The following is an 18,147-nucleotide window of genomic DNA, read 5'->3' as shown; positions in this document are numbered from 1 at the left end:
AGTTTGCTTCTCTGGACACTTTTTCACAGAGTTCTAAAAAGAAAAGTTTATTTATTGATGTCAAGTTTGATCAGCTTTCTATTTGGGTTTTAGCAACGAGAGGTTGCACTGGAGTACTGCAGAAAATTAGGCCTTTAGTATACTTTCCAGTGTTCTAGATATATGTATAGAAAGTCCGTTGGGGAAAGATGCAGAAGCAAAATATGTGGGTTGAATGTTACCAGATAACTTTGGATGAAGTATAAAAACTCCAATCCACTACACAAGTACTTCTGCATAGATTCCAACATTTACAATAGGAATGCCTTGATGTTAGGAAGTCCTTCACCTTAAACCATCTTTAATTGCCCGTCCCTCAGCACCACGCCAGTGAATACTTTATAATTATTTTTAAGCTGCGTTTGGTGATTTGCAAGGAGGTTTGTTAGGTTAGGAAATCGCCAGAGTTGCCTTCATAGTCAAGATTATATTAATAGACTTATTACATTAAATGGTGTAATTTCGAGTGTGGATAAGGAAACAAACAATAGTCTTTTGTGAGAAAGCCCAAGTTCTTGCAACTGTGGGCACTGCCTTGTGTTTCCTTAAACAGACTGTTTTTATGGTGTTGCAATTACAGGTTGTAATAAACTGCTTTTACAGACAGACGTTTTGTTTCTGAGTGTTACAAGTTTGAAAAAGCATGTAGTTCATCATTTGTTTAGTTTAAGAAATCAGTTATAAAAATCATTGATAGAGAAAAAGGCCTCAGGAGCTTCTGAATCATCACCCTTCGTTAATTTACCACATGAACCAAGTTTAAACACAAATGTGTAATTTAAACATTTGTATTCAAAAATATATACAGTGACCACCCTGTTAAAGAAAACCTCTAAAACACTTGCTTAAAACTAAAAGTACCACTGAAACTATTTTTTTCTTACAGTAAATTAGAAAAGAAAAACATAGATAGCAACAATAATTTTTTTTTTTTTGATTAAAGAGCTGATGCATACCGGTGGATTCACCATTACAGAAACATAAAGAAAGATTTTGGTAGCTGGCAGTACTACATTAGAGCAGCTGTGACATAAACCTTACGCTGGGTGGTGATCTAATAAATTTGTTAAGCACTGTATAAACCGATTCCAGATTGGCACAAGGTAATGCAAGGTCATAATAGCGCATGGATTGGCGCCAGATGAAAAGGATAGCCCTTGGCTAGTTGTGTTCTTGTTTCTTTCCGTCTACCTTATGTTACACCATTCTTATTAAACTTTTAACCAAATGCTGCAGGCCATGTTTGCAGCATTCTGGACTCATCATGTCATATCCAAGAGAGTATTGTACCTTATTGCATTGTATTTACTGTGCATTAAAGTAGTAGCACTTTTTTTTAAAAATATTTTGTGTTATAATAACCTGGAATTACACAAATTGTTGTCAGTGATGTTATTGTGCTTACTTTCTTTTCTTTTTTGTCTTTTTTTTTTTTTCCAGGCATGGGAGTCTAACTCAATGAGTCTTATTCATCCACGTAAATCTCTCTTTGTCCGCAGGCACGAGCATTTTTTTTGTCTGTCAACCTCAGATGGGTTGTAAATGCGATGACATGGTGCCTACTTTGTTCTGAATCCCTGTTTTCTCCCTCGATCCTTTCATTTATCCGCACTCCCTCTCTCCACCTTGTGCTCATGTAGATTAGAGTTGGCATTTGGCTTCTGGAAATCCCAGGTGCAGCAAGCACAAGTGCACTTCTCCAATTGTCCTTTGTCTTTTGACAGAGCACAGCGCTAAGACGTTCCCAAGTCGAGGCCAACATAAGGTTAACAGAATGCTGATTTGATCCTAGTCACCGAGGAACTCTAAGCTAGCTTGGCTCGACTCGCCCGCACTCACATTTTTGCGAATCTAAATCTCAAAAACCAGGTTTTGTCTTGCTTAGCAGAGCCAAACAAGGAGTTTTTGGAAGCGTTGCCGTTTCCTCTTAGCTCAACATCCAGGGAAATGTGTTTTAATAGCCTGCAGCCTCTTTGGGTGTCTTTCCACACTTAGGATTTGATTGGCAGCCCAGGGGCTCAGGCAGTATTACCATAGTTATCTCACTGCACCACATTCCTAACAGCACTCACAGCCACAGGAGCTGTCTGTCACGCCTCTTAACTTGCAACCTATAGAGTTCACTCATAAAAGGGATAAACATGCAAACAGTGGCTATACGGGTTTTACAAAAATCTTTAAGCAGCTAGGTGATCTCAGTCAAAGCTGGAGGTGATACAGGCAAGCTATGGTTAAACTGCAGAGAAGAATATAGTAGTTTTCTGCTATGTCACAGTTTCACATTGATAACACCGCTGTTTTCTCTTACTGCCCTAAAAAGAGCGCAGGTTAGTTTTGAAATGTTTAAAGAAAGGAACGAGAAGGTGTTTCTTAGGTAACTTTTCTTGTCATGCTTGTGGCTTAATCTCTCTACCGTGGTGAAGAGCAGCAGTAATACTTGTGTGCAGCTACTTCTTTAATTGAAGTCAGTTCTCTCTTAAATAAATTAAGAATAGTTTCCAGAAGTGCGTCTTTATGTTTTATTCCTGTACCGACCTCTAATGTGCATCATTACTAATGCAGGTTTTTAATAGTCTCACACAGTCTTGTCCACTTTGAGCAGGTATGAGACCAAAAAAAGTCAGATATGCATGTAAGGCTAATGAGTGTTCCCCTCTTTCTGTGTCTGCCTTAGAATCTCATGGGATGGATCTGTTTGCAGTCGCAGTCCATGAGTTCGGTCATGCCATCGGCCTGGTGCACACATCAGCCATAGAGTCTATCATGAGACCATACTACCAGGGTCCCGTGGGAGACCCGCTGAAATATGATCTACCCTATGAAGACAAAGTCAGAGTCTGGCAGCTCTACGGTATGAGGTTTCCATTCCCTCTGCATATCGGTGTGTGTGTGTGTGCGTGTGACTGAAACAGAAAGGGATTGACAAGTTGTGTAGAGTACTGTTATTGATTAATGAAAACGTGGCTGGAGTTAATTGGACCTCTTTATGGCATATGACCTTATCACACCATTCCCTGATATACAGAGTATCAGTGAGCTGAGGGGAGACTAATGATCATGAGCTGAGAATGAAGTGCAGGAAAGAATGTTAAAGGACGGGACAGAATGGAGGAGAATGAATTGAACTAAATTAAAGATAGACAGACACGAAGACAAGACTGCTATATTTGGTTGTAATAAAAGAAACACGTACAAAAGATGAACAACTGAGCAAGCAATTTTTAAAAATGTGCAAAATGTTCAATTCTTTCTGGAAATTGATGATTTTTATGTGACAATATAAGTAATCTTTTTTTTTCCTACATGAAGGAATAAAACAATGTAATGTTTTGCCACGTTTTGTTTTTCCTCTTCAAATGAAATCACATGTATCCCTCTCAGGTGTCAGAGACTCAGTTTCCCATACAAATCGACCAGGAAACCCCTCCCAGACAGCTGAACCTCCTGTTCTACTGGACCTCCCCGAAAACAGATCCACACTCCTGTAAGTAGGACACCTGGTGTACTTTCAGCACAGTGCAAATAATTTAATGATTCTGGTAGCCTAACACATAAATGATACACTTCAACCTTTCATCTTCTCTCTTTCTGTTTTTCTGGCCTTCTCAAACACACACACAAACACAAAATTGTGGTTTATTCCTTTTACAAGCCCCCTTGGGTCTTTCTTTTCACTGCACTAAAGATGTTGGAGTGGAAAGTGTAATAAACGTCCCCAATAGATTCACCCAGAAAAGCAAAACTAAGTAAAAACAGCCGCTTGCTACCTCCAAAAGCTGTTTCTTACAGCCCTGCCAATTTAGTGCTTTCAACAGCACAACATATCATGTTCCAGATGTGGTCATTATATTGCATATTATTCTTATTGCATAATAAATTGCACATTATTTAACCATTTAAACTAATGCTATAGTCCATAATAAAGAATAAATGTTTTAATTGTTAGCCCTTTTAGCTAAATTTTACATTTCATGCTATATACCCGCTGCTTCCTGACCTCCATGCATACACACAATTTAAAAGCATTTTAAAACCAAGGCAGAATAGAAGCCCATTTTCCATCAGTAGTATTGGCCTTCCACTGTCCTCATCACTCACTTTTCACCCACTCCATGTTATCATGATGCGTGTAAAAGCTATATCATGCTTGCCAAGGGTCACAAATGCTGACCACTAGGCAGCAGAGTTTCATTAAAAGAGCTCTGAATAGAGATCTTTGTTGATAACAGGAGAGCTCTCGCCCTCCCACTCACAGTGGCAGGTCTGTAGTGCTATTGCCTTGATAATTGGCAGGCTGACCACGTCAGTGCTTTAAATCACTTATTAGCTTGTGGGATAAATGTTCTGAAAGACCGCACCGTTTCAGTGTGACAGCATTTCACCTCATATTTAGCCCATTTAATTAAAGCACATAACATGCACATTTGTGCACACATTCAGAACATCTCTCATTAGATGAGTACGATCGTGACATTTTTCTATATGCAAACAGCTGCAACTCGGTTGGATCGTTTTGGGTTCCTTTATGTTTTATGTCTAGTGGGTATGCAGCATAGTAGAGAATATGATTGTAATTGTAGTAACTTCTTTGCTTTTTGAAAATACTACAACCTTTTCCATCTTTTGTCTTCATTTCTTTTTTCTGCTTCTTATTTTTTCACTCAGACTGGCACGGGATGCTCCAGACAGATGCACCAGTCACTTTGATGCCGTGGCCCAAATACGAGGGGAGGCCTTCTTTTTCAAAGGTATTCAAATCTGAAAGGAGAAAGTCAGAGTGTGTGTGTTTGCGCGTGTGTGTGTGTGTGTGTGTGTGTGTGTGTGTGTGTGTGTGTGTGTGTGTGTGTGTGTGTGTGTGTAATTATGATTGCTTATTATCACTATTAATACTACTGCTGCTGGAATTGGATGAGATACAGGATACAACCTTCCCAGCCCATCAAATGGTTAAATAATTTAATACAGTAAAACTAATTTGTTATTATTCTTAAAAATGGCCAAATATGGAGATCTGAAGTTACGCTTATCAAAGATGGACACAGAGCAGCTTTTAAAACATGCTCTTTTCTTAGTTTTCCTTGGTTTGTAACAGTACCCAAAGGGCTGTTGCTGGTTTCCTCTTAGAATTCGTACATAGCAAAAACCTTGAAGATATTTTCAGATCAAGTTGAAGTTGCGAGAAGACATTATGTTTGCATTTGTGAGGGTCTTGTGCAGAAGTCTTCTGCAAGTTAACTGAGTCCTCTGCATAAGAAATGCATATTTGCATACTGACCAAACAAATTAAATAAAAAATAAACAAAGGAAATGGTATATGACAAATGGCCTACTAGATGAAGGCAAGTCTGAAGCCCCAAAGCTCTCATTTTGAGCACTCCAACAGTCGAGGAGTCGCTTTGTTGCTGGATTTATTTTACATTTCTTTGCGGTTGTTTTGTGTTTCTTTGTCATCTTTATTTTTCTCTCTGAGAGTATTTTGTAGGTCTGTCATTTTAGGGCTCTTTGGGTTCACTTTGGTGTCTCTTCAAGATCAAACTGTGTCTGTTTGTAGTTTTGTAGCCGCACATCTTGATTGGAGAGTCCTTTCTTAGAGTCTCAAACTGATCCGCTCGCTCACTTGCATTTTCTTACAGTAATTCCCCTGCCATTGCCTGAGTGTCTGAAGCCATTAACTGAACTCCATGAATCTAAATTGAACCGCTAGTGAATGGTCCACCGGCGATTCCACTTAAAGATCAAAGGATGCCTCGCCATTCTTCTAAGGGGAGAGTGTACTTTATTGTCCACCGTCAGATATGGAGAAAAAGTGTTTTCCTGGATGAACTGGGTTTTGATTGTTGTTGCAGTTCAATGTGCAACATTGAACATGTGGCGAAAAACATGAGTTAAGAACATATGGTGAAGTTAGTGAGGCTGGGCGTGGGGCCGAGCGGGGGCACCAGCAATCAACAGGAAGCCAAGTCATGTGTGTTTCTATGAGGTTGAATAAAAGGCTTACACACTATCACAAATTCTCCAGTCCAAAGAAAATGAAGCCCAAACTGGTTGATGAACTGAATCTGCTAAGCATGAAAAGTGATGTTTCTGGGGCATTACCCAGTCTGTATGGTATATTGAAAAATCAGTGGAGCAGCATTTTTGATTTTTGTTTTCTCTTTCATTTTTCATAAGCATACATGATGTTTTTTAGCTACGCTCAACTGGATAATAAATTGTTTTCCTCCTAAACTCAAGCCAAATTTTTCAATTTCCTGTGCTGCTAACTAGTTTATCAAAGTAGTTCCAGAAGAATCAACAGAAGGTAAAAAGCGCTGAGTTTGTTAATTAGCCAAATTGAAGGAGTAGCTAGCTTTTGTGATGTGACTACTGAAGATACAGCACACTCTGTGGCTTTCCTTCTAAATAAATCCTGCAGAGTATTGTTAAGAAGTTCTTATTGATCTTTACTTGCTATTTCTGTCCATCATAGGGAAGTATTTTTGGCGGCTAACTCGAGAGAAGCACCTAGTATCTCTCCGTCCTGCTCAGATTCATCGTTTCTGGAGGGGCCTTCCTCCTAATCTGGACAGTGTGGATGCTGTGTACGAGAGACCAGGGGACCACAAAATCGTGTTTTTCAAAGGTAAATATATGTAACTTTATTCGATTACTCAGTCTGTGTGTTCACAAGTTGTTTTCTTGCTTGTTTGTTTCATTTAGTTTAGTTTGTAATTGTGTGGATACATCCTATCATATAAAAGGTTTGATTTTAACCTCTGTGTTCATCACTCAGGTTTAAAATACTGGGTTTTTAAAGACAATAATGTAGAAGAGGGTTACCCTCGTCCAATCAGTGACTTTGGCTTGCCACTGGAAGGAGTGGACGCCGTCTTTGTTTGGCTGCACAACGACAAAACCTACTTTTTTAAGGACAACCGCTACTGGCGCTACGATGACCACTTGCGACGTATGGACCTGGGCTACCCTAAAGACAGCTCACTATGGAAGGGGCTGCCTCCACACCTGGATGATGCCATGAGGTGGTCTGATGGTGAGTAGCCATAAAAACCAATGTTTATTTGTATGACTTTTCATCAAATTGACAGAAGTTGGCTTGCTGCCTGTATAATCAGTACTTCAATAAAACAAATCACTGAATATCAACTCTGTATATTTTATATATTTTATTTATTTGTTTACTCTATTTAATTTGTAAAATATGTGTACACACACACACACACACAAACACACGTAGAAAAATATTTAGTATACACATCCAGAAATGCATATACTATTATATATTGTACATATATTTATTAGTTTCAGATGTAGCCATTCTTGTATTTTGCTTGTTTACATTATTGTATTTTGCACAACTCTGTTGCTTGTGAAGCTCGCACACAAGAATTTCACTCACATGTGCTGTACCAATGTACCTGCACATGTGATGTGACAATAAAAGTGATTTGATTTTGATTTGATTTGAATGACACAGCAAAATATATACATATTAGGGGTGCAACGATACTCGTATCGATATTGAACCGTTCAATACAGTGCTTTCGGTTCGGTACGCATATGTATCGAACAATACAAAATTTGTAATTTATTTTATCAACTTTCCTTCTGACGATGCTGTCTGTGTTGAGCGCTCAGTGAATCTGCGTTCGACTACTCCGCCTAAGCTGCACTGTCGAGCGCAGATCCACTAAGCGTTTAACACAGACAGCATTGTCAGAAGGAAGAGCGCAGGGCAAGCTAGCGAGACAGAAGTTAAGCTCTCCTTGCAACATGGCAAATTGAACCTCCCCCACCCTCATTCAGATCTGGCGTTTGGAATTATTTTGGTTTTCATGTGACGTATGACCCTGAAGGTAAGCGCGTCATGGACTAAAGTAAAACAGTATGTTGGATGTGCCACACAATGCTCAATTACATGGGTGGGAACTAGTGTGTTAGCGCAGTTAGCTCGTTAACGTGTTAGCCGTCTAGCCCCACGCACGGGGCAATCAGGGGTAGCTCGTTAACGGAGATTTGCCGTGTTGTGGCGTTAACGTCATTTCAACGAGATTAACGCTGACAGCACTAGTGGGAACACAACGAATATGACTGCACATTTACGCAGACATCATCCTACTGCAAAGACAAGTGGAAGCAGACAAAAACAACAAGCATGCATGCTACAAACTTTACCCGAGTCATTTAGACAGCCGTTAGCACATGATTCTCCTTATGGGGACCTGATATGTTTAATATTGTGGCGAGCTCAGACAAGGAGGAGACGGAGGTGTCGTTTGGTCTTCCTTCCCGTGAGCTAGCCAGGGAGCACAGCCGTTTATTGACATCTGCAGAAGAACACTGCCGCTAGCTAACTGCTCAGCGCGGCAACCGCACAGCAACAACAACAACAACACACAGGGCGCCCTCTGACCCCGGAAGGACACACCGTCGCAGCGAGAGGGCGTCACCCGTCACTATGGCAACATAAACAAAACATAACTGTACAAATAGAAACCCAAACAGCCCTGACCCGCTACATAGCCCCCACCTAAGGGGTCAGTCGTCCCCGACGACCCCATTACCCCACACAAAGTCCTGCAAATGTCCAGCTGCCTTCTTTTGGCGCACCGGCCGGTCACGACCGGCGGGGGAAAAGTCACTCGGGTCAGAACATGGGGTGCCACCATCATCCCACTTCTGACACCAATGTGGCGAGCTCAGACAAGGAGGAGACGGAGGTGTCATTTGGTCTTGCTTCCCATGAGCTAGCCAGGGAGCACAGCCGTTTATTGACATCTGCAGAAGAACACTGCCGCTAGCTAACTGCTCAGCGCGGCAACCGCACAGCAACAACAACAACACACAGGGCGCCCTCTGACCCCGGAAGGACACACCGTCGCAGCGAGAGGGCGTCACCCGTCACTATGGCAACATAAACAAAACATAACAGTACAAACAGAAACCCAAACAGCCCTGACCCGCTACATAGCCCCCACCTAAGGGGTCAGTCGTCCCCAACGACCCCATTACCCCACACAAAGTCCTGCAAATGTCCAGGTGCCTTCTTTTGGCGCACCGGCCGGTCACAACCGGCGGAGGAAAAGTCACTCGGGTCAGAACATGGGGTGCCACCATCATCCCACTTCTGACACCAATGTGGCGAGCTCAGACAAGGAGGAGACGGAGGTATCGTTTGGTCTCGCTTCCCGTGAGCTAGCCAGGGAGCACAGCCGTTTATTGACATCTGCAGAAGAACACTGCCGCTAGCTAACTGCTCAGCGCGGCAACCGCACAGCAACAACAACAACAGCACACAGGGTGCCCTCTGACCCCGGAAGGACACACCATCGTAGCGAGAGGGCGTCACCCGTCACTATGGCAACCACAAAATGGAAAAGTTATGACAAATCAGACTATAAGGCAAAAAGAAAGTGCAGCTTTATGGTTTCATGGACAAAAGAATTTCTGTGGCTGCAATATGACGAGCTATATAACCGGGGCTGCACATAAGTGGTCCGCAGGTGCGCATTCGCTGTCAAAAAAAAAACAAAAAAAACGTGTTTGCATACATAAGATTTTCTGGAGGAGGACAGACATTTGTTTAGAACTCTTAAAGATGTCGAAGAAGCTCCTTTAAGCAATTACTTTGGTGTTCCTCTACCTCCAAACAATTGTCAGAAGGAGTCCGAACCACAAAAGAAGCACGTATTCTCGGAAGAGTGGTTGCAGGAGGTGAGCTGGCTTCAAACAAATGATGAACGCACAGAGATGTGGTGCGGAATGTGCCGTGAAAATCCCACTCTAGTGGACAAAAACAGTGCTTTTTATATGGACGCAAACGCGCGTTGCAACTTTTTATCTGGTGCGCGTCTTATATTTTGACAGCGAATGCGCACATGCGGACCACTTATGTGCACCCGTGTTAATAACATAATGTTCTGCTGGGTGTGTTGTTGGTTTTCTCTCGATTTCTGAGTCGACAAGCGCCTTTGTTACTGGGACCAGTCATTTGAAGAAAGGCCCCATTAGAACCCATGAGAAATGCAAGAAATGCATTATTGCTCAGTCTGCAATATCTTTCCCAGAACAAACACCAATTGCAAATAATATACTAAAAATAAACCTGAAAAATCTGTTTAGAACAGCGTACTATGTTGCAAAGAATGAACTACCACTGGCAAAATTTAACAGTCTTTGCAAACTTCAAAAAGCAAATGGCCTAGATCTTGGTTCCACTTGTCTCTTACCCGTGACTTCAGTGGAAATTTCAAATTCAGGATCTGGCACAGACTGATTCATGTCCTACACAGTTCTTACAAGTTCATAGAAATTTCTGTCCAATTAGAACCAAGTATTTGAGTTGATGATTGTAATTTTTATACAATGTTGTAATTTGTTTTTCAACAATTTTTTGATTAATGTTTTGTTTCCTTTACAATATTATACTTTAATGTATAATATTGTAAAGGAAACAAAACATCAGTCAAAAAATTGCTCTCTTTTTTATTCGGGCTACTTAGATTTATTTTGGGCTAGCAAAAACTGAAGAGTCCCTGCCCGAAGGGCTACCAGGGATTTTGAAATTTTGAGAGCCCTGAGATATATTTATTTTTTTAATTACTTTTGTTTCAGCAACATTAAATTTAAAAACTGTACTTTTGAGTTAAAATATATAAAACGCAACATCGAACTTTTTTATATTAAGATGTCAAATTACAGTTAATGACTTGTATTCTCGAATAGAAAATCCCCCAGTCATCGCTGCAGATGGACGCCCCGCCTTCAGCCTGAAGTTTCTTCCTGTTAAAAGGGAGTTTTTCCTTCCCACTGTCGCCAAGAGCTTGCTTGTTAATGTAATCTGATTGTGTTTCCTCAACAATCAGATTACCCCTCTTATTGTAGGTCATTTTTATTGTGGCACCTTGAGGTGACTGTTATTGTAATTTGGTGCCATATAAATTAAATTAATTAGAGTTTTCAGAGAAGTCCAGTTTGCTAAGTATAAAAACATGAATTCAGTTATCTTTAATCTAATAAGGTCTAATAAAATTCAGATTCATGCACATTTATTAAAAATAAAAAATATATATATAAGTATTAACCGATTTCTTTGCCATGACACTTAAAGTTGAGTTCAGGTGCATCCTTGTTTCTGCTGATCAGATGTTTCGACAACTTGACTGAAGATTTGGAAATGCACACACCTGTCTATACATTTTGTTTTCTATTTTAAATCTTTGGTTTTTAGTTTTATTATTAACATATCAAGCAAACATTTTTTCACTTTGTCACTATGGAGTATTGTGTGCAGAATTTTGAGCTGAAAAAACAAATTAAATCCATTTTACTTTAACATGAAAAAATGTGGAACAAGTGAAGTGCTGTGAATACTTTTCAGATGTTTTTTAAAAGAGAGGCTTAAAGAGCCTTTAGAGGCTCCAGAGGGGCTCTGAAACTCAGGGAACATTTGCATTATTCTGTGCATCGTTCTGGAGTCGTGGAGTTTGGGAGATTTGGAGAAATACATACAGTGATATGTTATATAAAGCAGATCAGCCCTTCAAAAAATAAATCCATGCTCACACGTTCAGACTTTTGTTTTTAATGATTAAAGTAAACAGACACGCACATTCATCTACACAAAATCTCACATTCACATACAAACTGTACACGAAAATGTGACTTACAGATACACCACAACAAGGAGCCAGAGCCCCATAAAAGGTGAGCTGGGGTTATGGTAAATGTAATGTAAACCCATATATTTACCTTGCCTAGGGACCTTTTGGATGTTACTTGCTGAAGTTTCCAGACAACAAACTTTTTAGATTACAGACACTGAACCAGGCTACCAGAAACGGCTCGCGAGGCAGGCATCCTGGCTTGCCGAAAACAGCCTTGACCTTTACACTGCAAACACAGCGTAGAGTTGTGTTGGCTGTTATGAATCCACAAGATTCAAGTAATCAGTGCTGCCACTGTGAGCTCGGTGGACATGGTCAGATACACTGGGAACAAACCATCTGAAAAAAGGCTAAGAAGGGATGACAGGATCTCCGGTTTAATCAAGAAGCTCCAGCTGAGAATGTTCGTGCTGCATTAGCCGCAGCAAAATCACCATCATGCTGTCGATCCTCTTCTGCAGATCCGTGTTCTGATGCCGCTCTGGCTGCTGCTGCTCCAAGATGAAAGTAGAGTTTATCTTTGGAGCAGTCACTCTGTTCGTCTTCTTTAAAATACTTGAAAGGAGGTAGAGTGTGAAAGAAGGCAAGGGAAGCACTGTTGATTTTACCTCATTTGGGCAGCCATGCATTTCACAGACTGCCCTCATTGCATCAGCTCTCGGTTCAACATCAGTTATTATTCTACAGCCATCGGCCGCCCTGGTAAGCCCTCTTATCACTGAAACATGGTTTCTTTCTGTCTCACACGCAAACACCAGTATACACAGCATAAACACAGAAGTGCACTAAGGGAATCATGTAAATAGGCACTCTACTGATCTCCTCAGACTAGTAACATCCTGCATTTTTTACGGCACGTTTAGATTTGAACACCTTAATTTATTTTACTTATCTCGTGTATGCCTACAGATTTTATTTAAGTCTTAATTAAGAAGCAATTGTGTAAAATCTGTTAGCTGTGTCACTGCATACAGACAAAATTAGCTTAGTGAACTTTGGATTGTAACATATGCTGGTGGAAAAAAAATCCTAGAGGATGCTTTGTTTTTTTTGCTATTTTCGCAGCAGTGATTTATTCCACACTTGTGTGTGATTAGCAACACGATTGGCTGGATTATGTTTCCCAGTTCAGCTGTAATTTAGAAGATGACTATGTGTCATGCAACAGCCATCTTTGGCATTTAAGAATCATAAATAACCACTCATCACTTAAACAGAGTGCTCAGTTTCTTTCCCTTATTTACATCTGTGATATTAATTCTTTCAGATTTATATTATTTTCTTTATGATAGGAATTTATTATTGCAGTTTTAGCATTTGGTAAATTCGTGTGATTTATCATTTTGCCAGAATGCACATACTCACAGTCGATAAAATACTCTTAACTACTGTTCATCTTGTGATGGGAACACACCACCTGTGAGTTTCTTGACCACACACGTCAATGAACGTGACCTTCATGTTACACCTTTAATAGCTCAGTCACACTAGTGTGAAAACAAGATGACAACCTGCTTGTAAGTTGGAAATGTTGCCCAGCGATGGCACTGAAATTTTTTTCACATTTGGCAACAATATTCAAAAAATGTTTGAGTTTGAGTGGAAAACCTTCAACCCATGAGTGACCAGCTCACACAGGTCACACAGGTGAGAGGCAGCCTGTCCCCAAACAATGGTGGTCTGACTCAGACTGACTGCACTAACTCTCAATTAGTGAATGTTTGTAAATTATTTCCATCTAATTTATGAATGTGGACAGATTGGAAGGTCGTTGCGGACTGTTTAAGGGACACAGTTTATTGTCATATCATCACTCGAAGTCGCTTGAAGGACAGCAGCTGAGTCTGAGTGGTCATACACCTGGTCCTTGTCTTTTAAGGGACGAGACTGCAAGGTCATTGCACACAGTCGCAGGGATTTTGGTCACACCCTGGTCTCCAGCTATTATTTTCACTAGTGTGAATGTAGCATAAGAGTTTGTAGGAGAGTGACCACTTAAGCACTGTTCTGAGTGTGCGTGCCGTCCTCACATAGACAGCAGCCTGCACTTCTTTTTTACTTACTGGCTTTCTCATTGGCCACAGCCAGTACTCCAATCTTTTGAGAGTGTAAGTGCTCAACAGTTGTCACCGAGTTGTTGAGCATGACAAATGTTTCATTGCAGCAGCACGGGCACTGCCTTCTGTTTGTAGATAATTAGTCCAGTTCCAAAATGCGATTATGGTCTGTGACATTTTCTATTTCCATGCTGGATAGACAACAGAGGTATTGTTTTCTGCTAACCGCCCCAAATTAGCTCCCAGTGTTTATGACATATGGTTAGCCACTAACCCTTCAGAGTCACTTGACAGCTATTTGAAATAGTCATCAACAGTTACCAATGACCTTTTCCCAGACATAGCTCAGCATATTACCAAAAAGCATCATTCCACTTAATGTTTAACCAAGTCAGAAGTGCTTGTTTTTGCAGAGAAGTGCAAGCTTCAGCGACTATTGGGATTTGCTAGACACTATGAGAAATACGTGTTTCATACAACGCTGTGTATTACACAAAGAGACATAAATATCAGGTGTCAGATGTTTTTGTGACACGTGCGTTGCCTGCCTTTGTTTGAGTTTTAACCAGAAGCTGGTTAATCTGGTACAAGAATCAGTCACAGAGTATTCCTGAAATGTCAGTACCATCATCAAAATAAAGGAGAGTCTCTGCTCTCATTTATAAAAAGAAAAACGTTTGATTACTTTGCATTTAAGATATTCATTTTTAATGCCCTCTGTGTGCAAGGATAGCTGTCGAGCGCCTTTTTAGCGTTGTCATTTTTTGGTCGTTATAAATTTTAAATCATTGCAGAAAGCCTGATCTAATATTTACACACAGAAATTTAAATGAACGGCTGCTAAACCAAATAAAACAGCTCAAATACATAGTGTGTGTGTGTGTGTGTGTGTGTGTGTGTGTGTGTGTGTGTGTGTGTGTGTGTGTGTGTCCCTCCCGAGCCCACACTCCTCTTGGTTTCTCTGAAAGTGGCGAGCTTTACGTGAGGAGGTGGGATAATGTGATCATTTCTGGAGCATGTCACGCCTGAATGTGCCATGTCAGTAATGTTTATGGACTGTGTGCATCTGTGCCTGTAAAACATTCTGGTCTTTTACTTCCCGTAAAAATGTTGAGTACCTTCTTTAAGAACCACACACGTGAAAATATAAGCTTGTGCGAGCTCACTGCTCTTCCAGCAGAATTATGGTTGGCATTAGCGCGGCATTACCCATTGTGATGAGGCATTATTAGTTTGTACTGACAAAAAAAATCTTAATAAATAGAGAATTCATTTTCAAAAATCTGGTGCTTAGTGTTGGGTATGTATAAAGAAATGCACGCTTTTCTTTGGCTTTGGGGTTTGTAGTATGCACAGAATAAATTAACTAGTAGACTGAATAGTGTGACAAATTTATTCTAAAAGTAGCAGTTTTTGATTTCACATTGAAACTGTAAAGTTTTTGTCTGCCACTCTTAAAATTTCTTTCACAATTAGAAAGCGTTTTATGATAGAATTTAATCACAGAACAGCATGCGTGGACAATAATATTAGACTTAATGAGTAAAAGACTATGAAATCAGAAAAGCAGCTGTCAGTTGGACAATTAACAATAAGCCAATTTTGACACCACATCCATGCTTTGATAATTAAATGGAAAAATAATAATAACCTGAAACAAAGTCTATGCTATGTAAGTCTACAGGCACTAGGTACACCCTTACTACTGCCATAGGATTAAAAGGGTAAGTAGCTGCCAGGTGCTGCTAATCAGATGCACTTGATTAATTGATCATCGGCGAGTGTGAGCACCTCAATTAAAGCCGACATTTTAGCAGTTTGCTGGTCTGGAGCATTCAGCCGTTAACACAATGCCAAGGAGGAAAGACATCAGTAATGATCTCAGAGAAGACACTGTTATTACTCATCAATCTGCAAATGGTTATAGGGCCATTTCCAAACAGCTTGAAGTCCGTTATTCAGAAGTGGAATATATTCAAGACAGTTTCCAATATTCCCAGGAGTAAATGCCCGGGAAACTCACTCCGAGGTCAGAAACTGCAGAAAAAATCCAAGAGCTACATCTCAGCCTCTACAGGTCTCACAAATCGTGTTAAATGTTAAAGTTCATGATAGTAAAATTTGAAAAAGACTGAAGCATGATTTGTTTGGAAGGGTTGCTTTGTTTCTTTTATGTTTGGTCATAAGAACCACATTTGGCCAAAATCAAAACAGAGCGTCAGAGCACAAACATCTAACACCAGCAGCAGGACAAAGAGCCCAAGCACATTAGCAAATCGACAACAAGTTTAGCTGTAAAGAAAAGAATCAAGGTGTTGCAATGGCCCAAAGTCCACACCTTAACCTAAAATGCTGTGCTGGGACCTTAAAAGAGCTATGCATGATCATAGAGATAATATTTTAGGTAAAGTTCTCCAGAATCACACCACCAAAGTATTATATTAACAAGGTCCTGACATTTGCTTTGACTAGGCAAAAGCTTCAGAGCTACAGATGATCCTCAGATGCAGGAAAAAGGTTGCTTGAAGTTCCTAAATGGTTATTAAAGGTCAAAAGCAAACAGTACCGGTAATGTTTTCTGGTAGAGAAAAAAAATGTTTACTTTTAGTTGCATTGTTTTGGAAGCCTTTGTGAAGCAAAGCCCCCTGAAGAATGTGTCATCCATTTGGCTGTCCATATTAGGCTTTGATTAAGCACTTGTTGTAGTTAAAACTGGCACAAAAACAGCTAATTAGCCAGAGGTACTTGGTTGTGTTTTTCAGGCCACTCTCAGCAGGAGTGAACAACATTACTGATTTCCCCTGCAGCAACTCCCAGCTGAATGTGTGGAAGCTCTTTTCCCTGTCAGGTGTTTAGAGGTCTGTGTTGCATCTGAGTTGTTACCAGCTTCAGAGGTCCTACACCAAGCTCTGTGCTGTGCATAGAAATAGGCAAATCACACAAAAGGTAAGGCCCCAGCAAATCAAAGCTTCATGTTAGGGCACATAGGAATGTGTGCATTTATATAAACAAGAACACAGACAGTCACGTATACTCTATATACACCTTTGGGCATTGAAACTTAAGCTACATCAAAGCTTTTTATCTGCCTTTAGGCTGTTTCCAATAGGATAAAGAGAGACGCAAGGAGAGAGAAACGAAGAAGATGGGAAGATAACTCATGGTGAGCAGCAGTGAGAATAGAGTTGAGGAGAGACACAAGCCATGGAAGAATTCACTTTTAAGAGCTAAGAAGAAAAGAGAAAAGACTTGATGTGAACAATGCTGAAGGGGACAAAAGCAGCAAACGAGGAGCCACATCAGTTATACGCTTGTCTATCTCAGTAGATTCAGATTTTATGCTCCCAAGCAACTGTAGAAGCATGTCTGAGGGAGGCAAACTTATCAAATTATTGTGTTGATCGTTACCTTACATCACACCTTACAATGCGTGCTTCTTTTTTGCATAGTGCATCACATTTGATGTAATTCTGGTCACCTAACATGACACAGATATCAGCGAGAAGCAGCTAGTGGGGAAGATGTTAAACGGTGCATAACGTTAGCTCCACGGGTCGAGAAAAATGTCTCAAGTGTGTCAAAAAGTATAGTATGGGTTTCTGTAAAGCTGTGCTTTTGTGTGTATCAGGTGGGGTTAAAGTGGTGTACAGTGTGACCTGAAAAACGGTCCTGAACAAAACCGTCTACAGCATGTGAACAGTATGTCAAAGTCGTGTCCTTAAGAAACAGGAAGAGATATATGAGACATTTGATCCATCTACTGTTCACTCAGGCCTCATCAGAAATGGTCTCAGTGAAAGGATGGCTGTCCAAAAGTCCTTCTTAAGGAAGTGAAGCAGAGTCCACAAGATCTGGACTGAAAATCAGTGACAACTGATGATTCCAATTTTCAAATGTTCAAATTTTTTGGTTTATCAGTATGTATGTGAGTGCCAGAACCTCTTCAGAAGTTTACTTTTCAATGGACTGGTGGCTGTCAAGAAGCCCGTCTTAAGAAAGAAAAATTGAGGTGTGCTAAATTACAGAAGAAGTGGATTGAAAATTAGATGAAACAGGCTTTATGGAGTGACGAATCCAACTTTCTGACTCAAAAAGTTGTCGAAGGAGGTCAAGAGAGCATGGTTTGGGGCTGAATTACAGCCACTGGTGTTGGAAATATTGTCAAATTGATGGAATTGTGAATGCAGAAAAGTACTCTCAGTACCATTTGGAAAGTGTCTGGTTGGCACCAGTTTCATTTTTCAGCATAACGATGATGTACTGGGAGAGCGGTAAAAACATACCAACAGTATGACTCATGGATTGGCCTCCCCAACGGGCACATTCAAAATCAAAACGTAATGTTCTTGCTTTGAGGTCACTGCCTGCTAACCATTACACCTCCGTGC

At 40.4% G+C, this 18,147-nt stretch overlaps 1 protein-coding gene across 1 annotated transcript in view; it reads left to right on the top strand.

Moving 5' to 3' along the window:
* LOC120714136 (matrix metalloproteinase-17-like) overlaps positions 1–18,147 on the top strand; it is a 105,423-nt gene that overhangs the window by 84,502 nt on the left and 2,774 nt on the right. The window contains exons 5-9 of the mRNA XM_040000196.1: positions 2,714–2,890; positions 3,421–3,523; positions 4,705–4,787; positions 6,509–6,661; positions 6,812–7,069. Coding sequence (XP_039856130.1) covers positions 2,714–2,890; positions 3,421–3,523; positions 4,705–4,787; positions 6,509–6,661; positions 6,812–7,069 — 774 coding nt within the window. The remainder of the gene's footprint in view (positions 1–2,713; positions 2,891–3,420; positions 3,524–4,704; positions 4,788–6,508; positions 6,662–6,811; positions 7,070–18,147) is intronic.

The sequence above is a fragment of the Simochromis diagramma genome, unplaced genomic scaffold, assembly GCF_900408965.1.
Source record: "Simochromis diagramma unplaced genomic scaffold, fSimDia1.1 OVJJ01000596.1, whole genome shotgun sequence".
Lineage (NCBI taxonomy): Eukaryota > Metazoa > Chordata > Actinopteri > Cichliformes > Cichlidae > Simochromis > Simochromis diagramma.
Note: the sequence above shows the minus strand (reverse complement) of the source record. Positions and strands in the feature narration are given on the sequence as shown.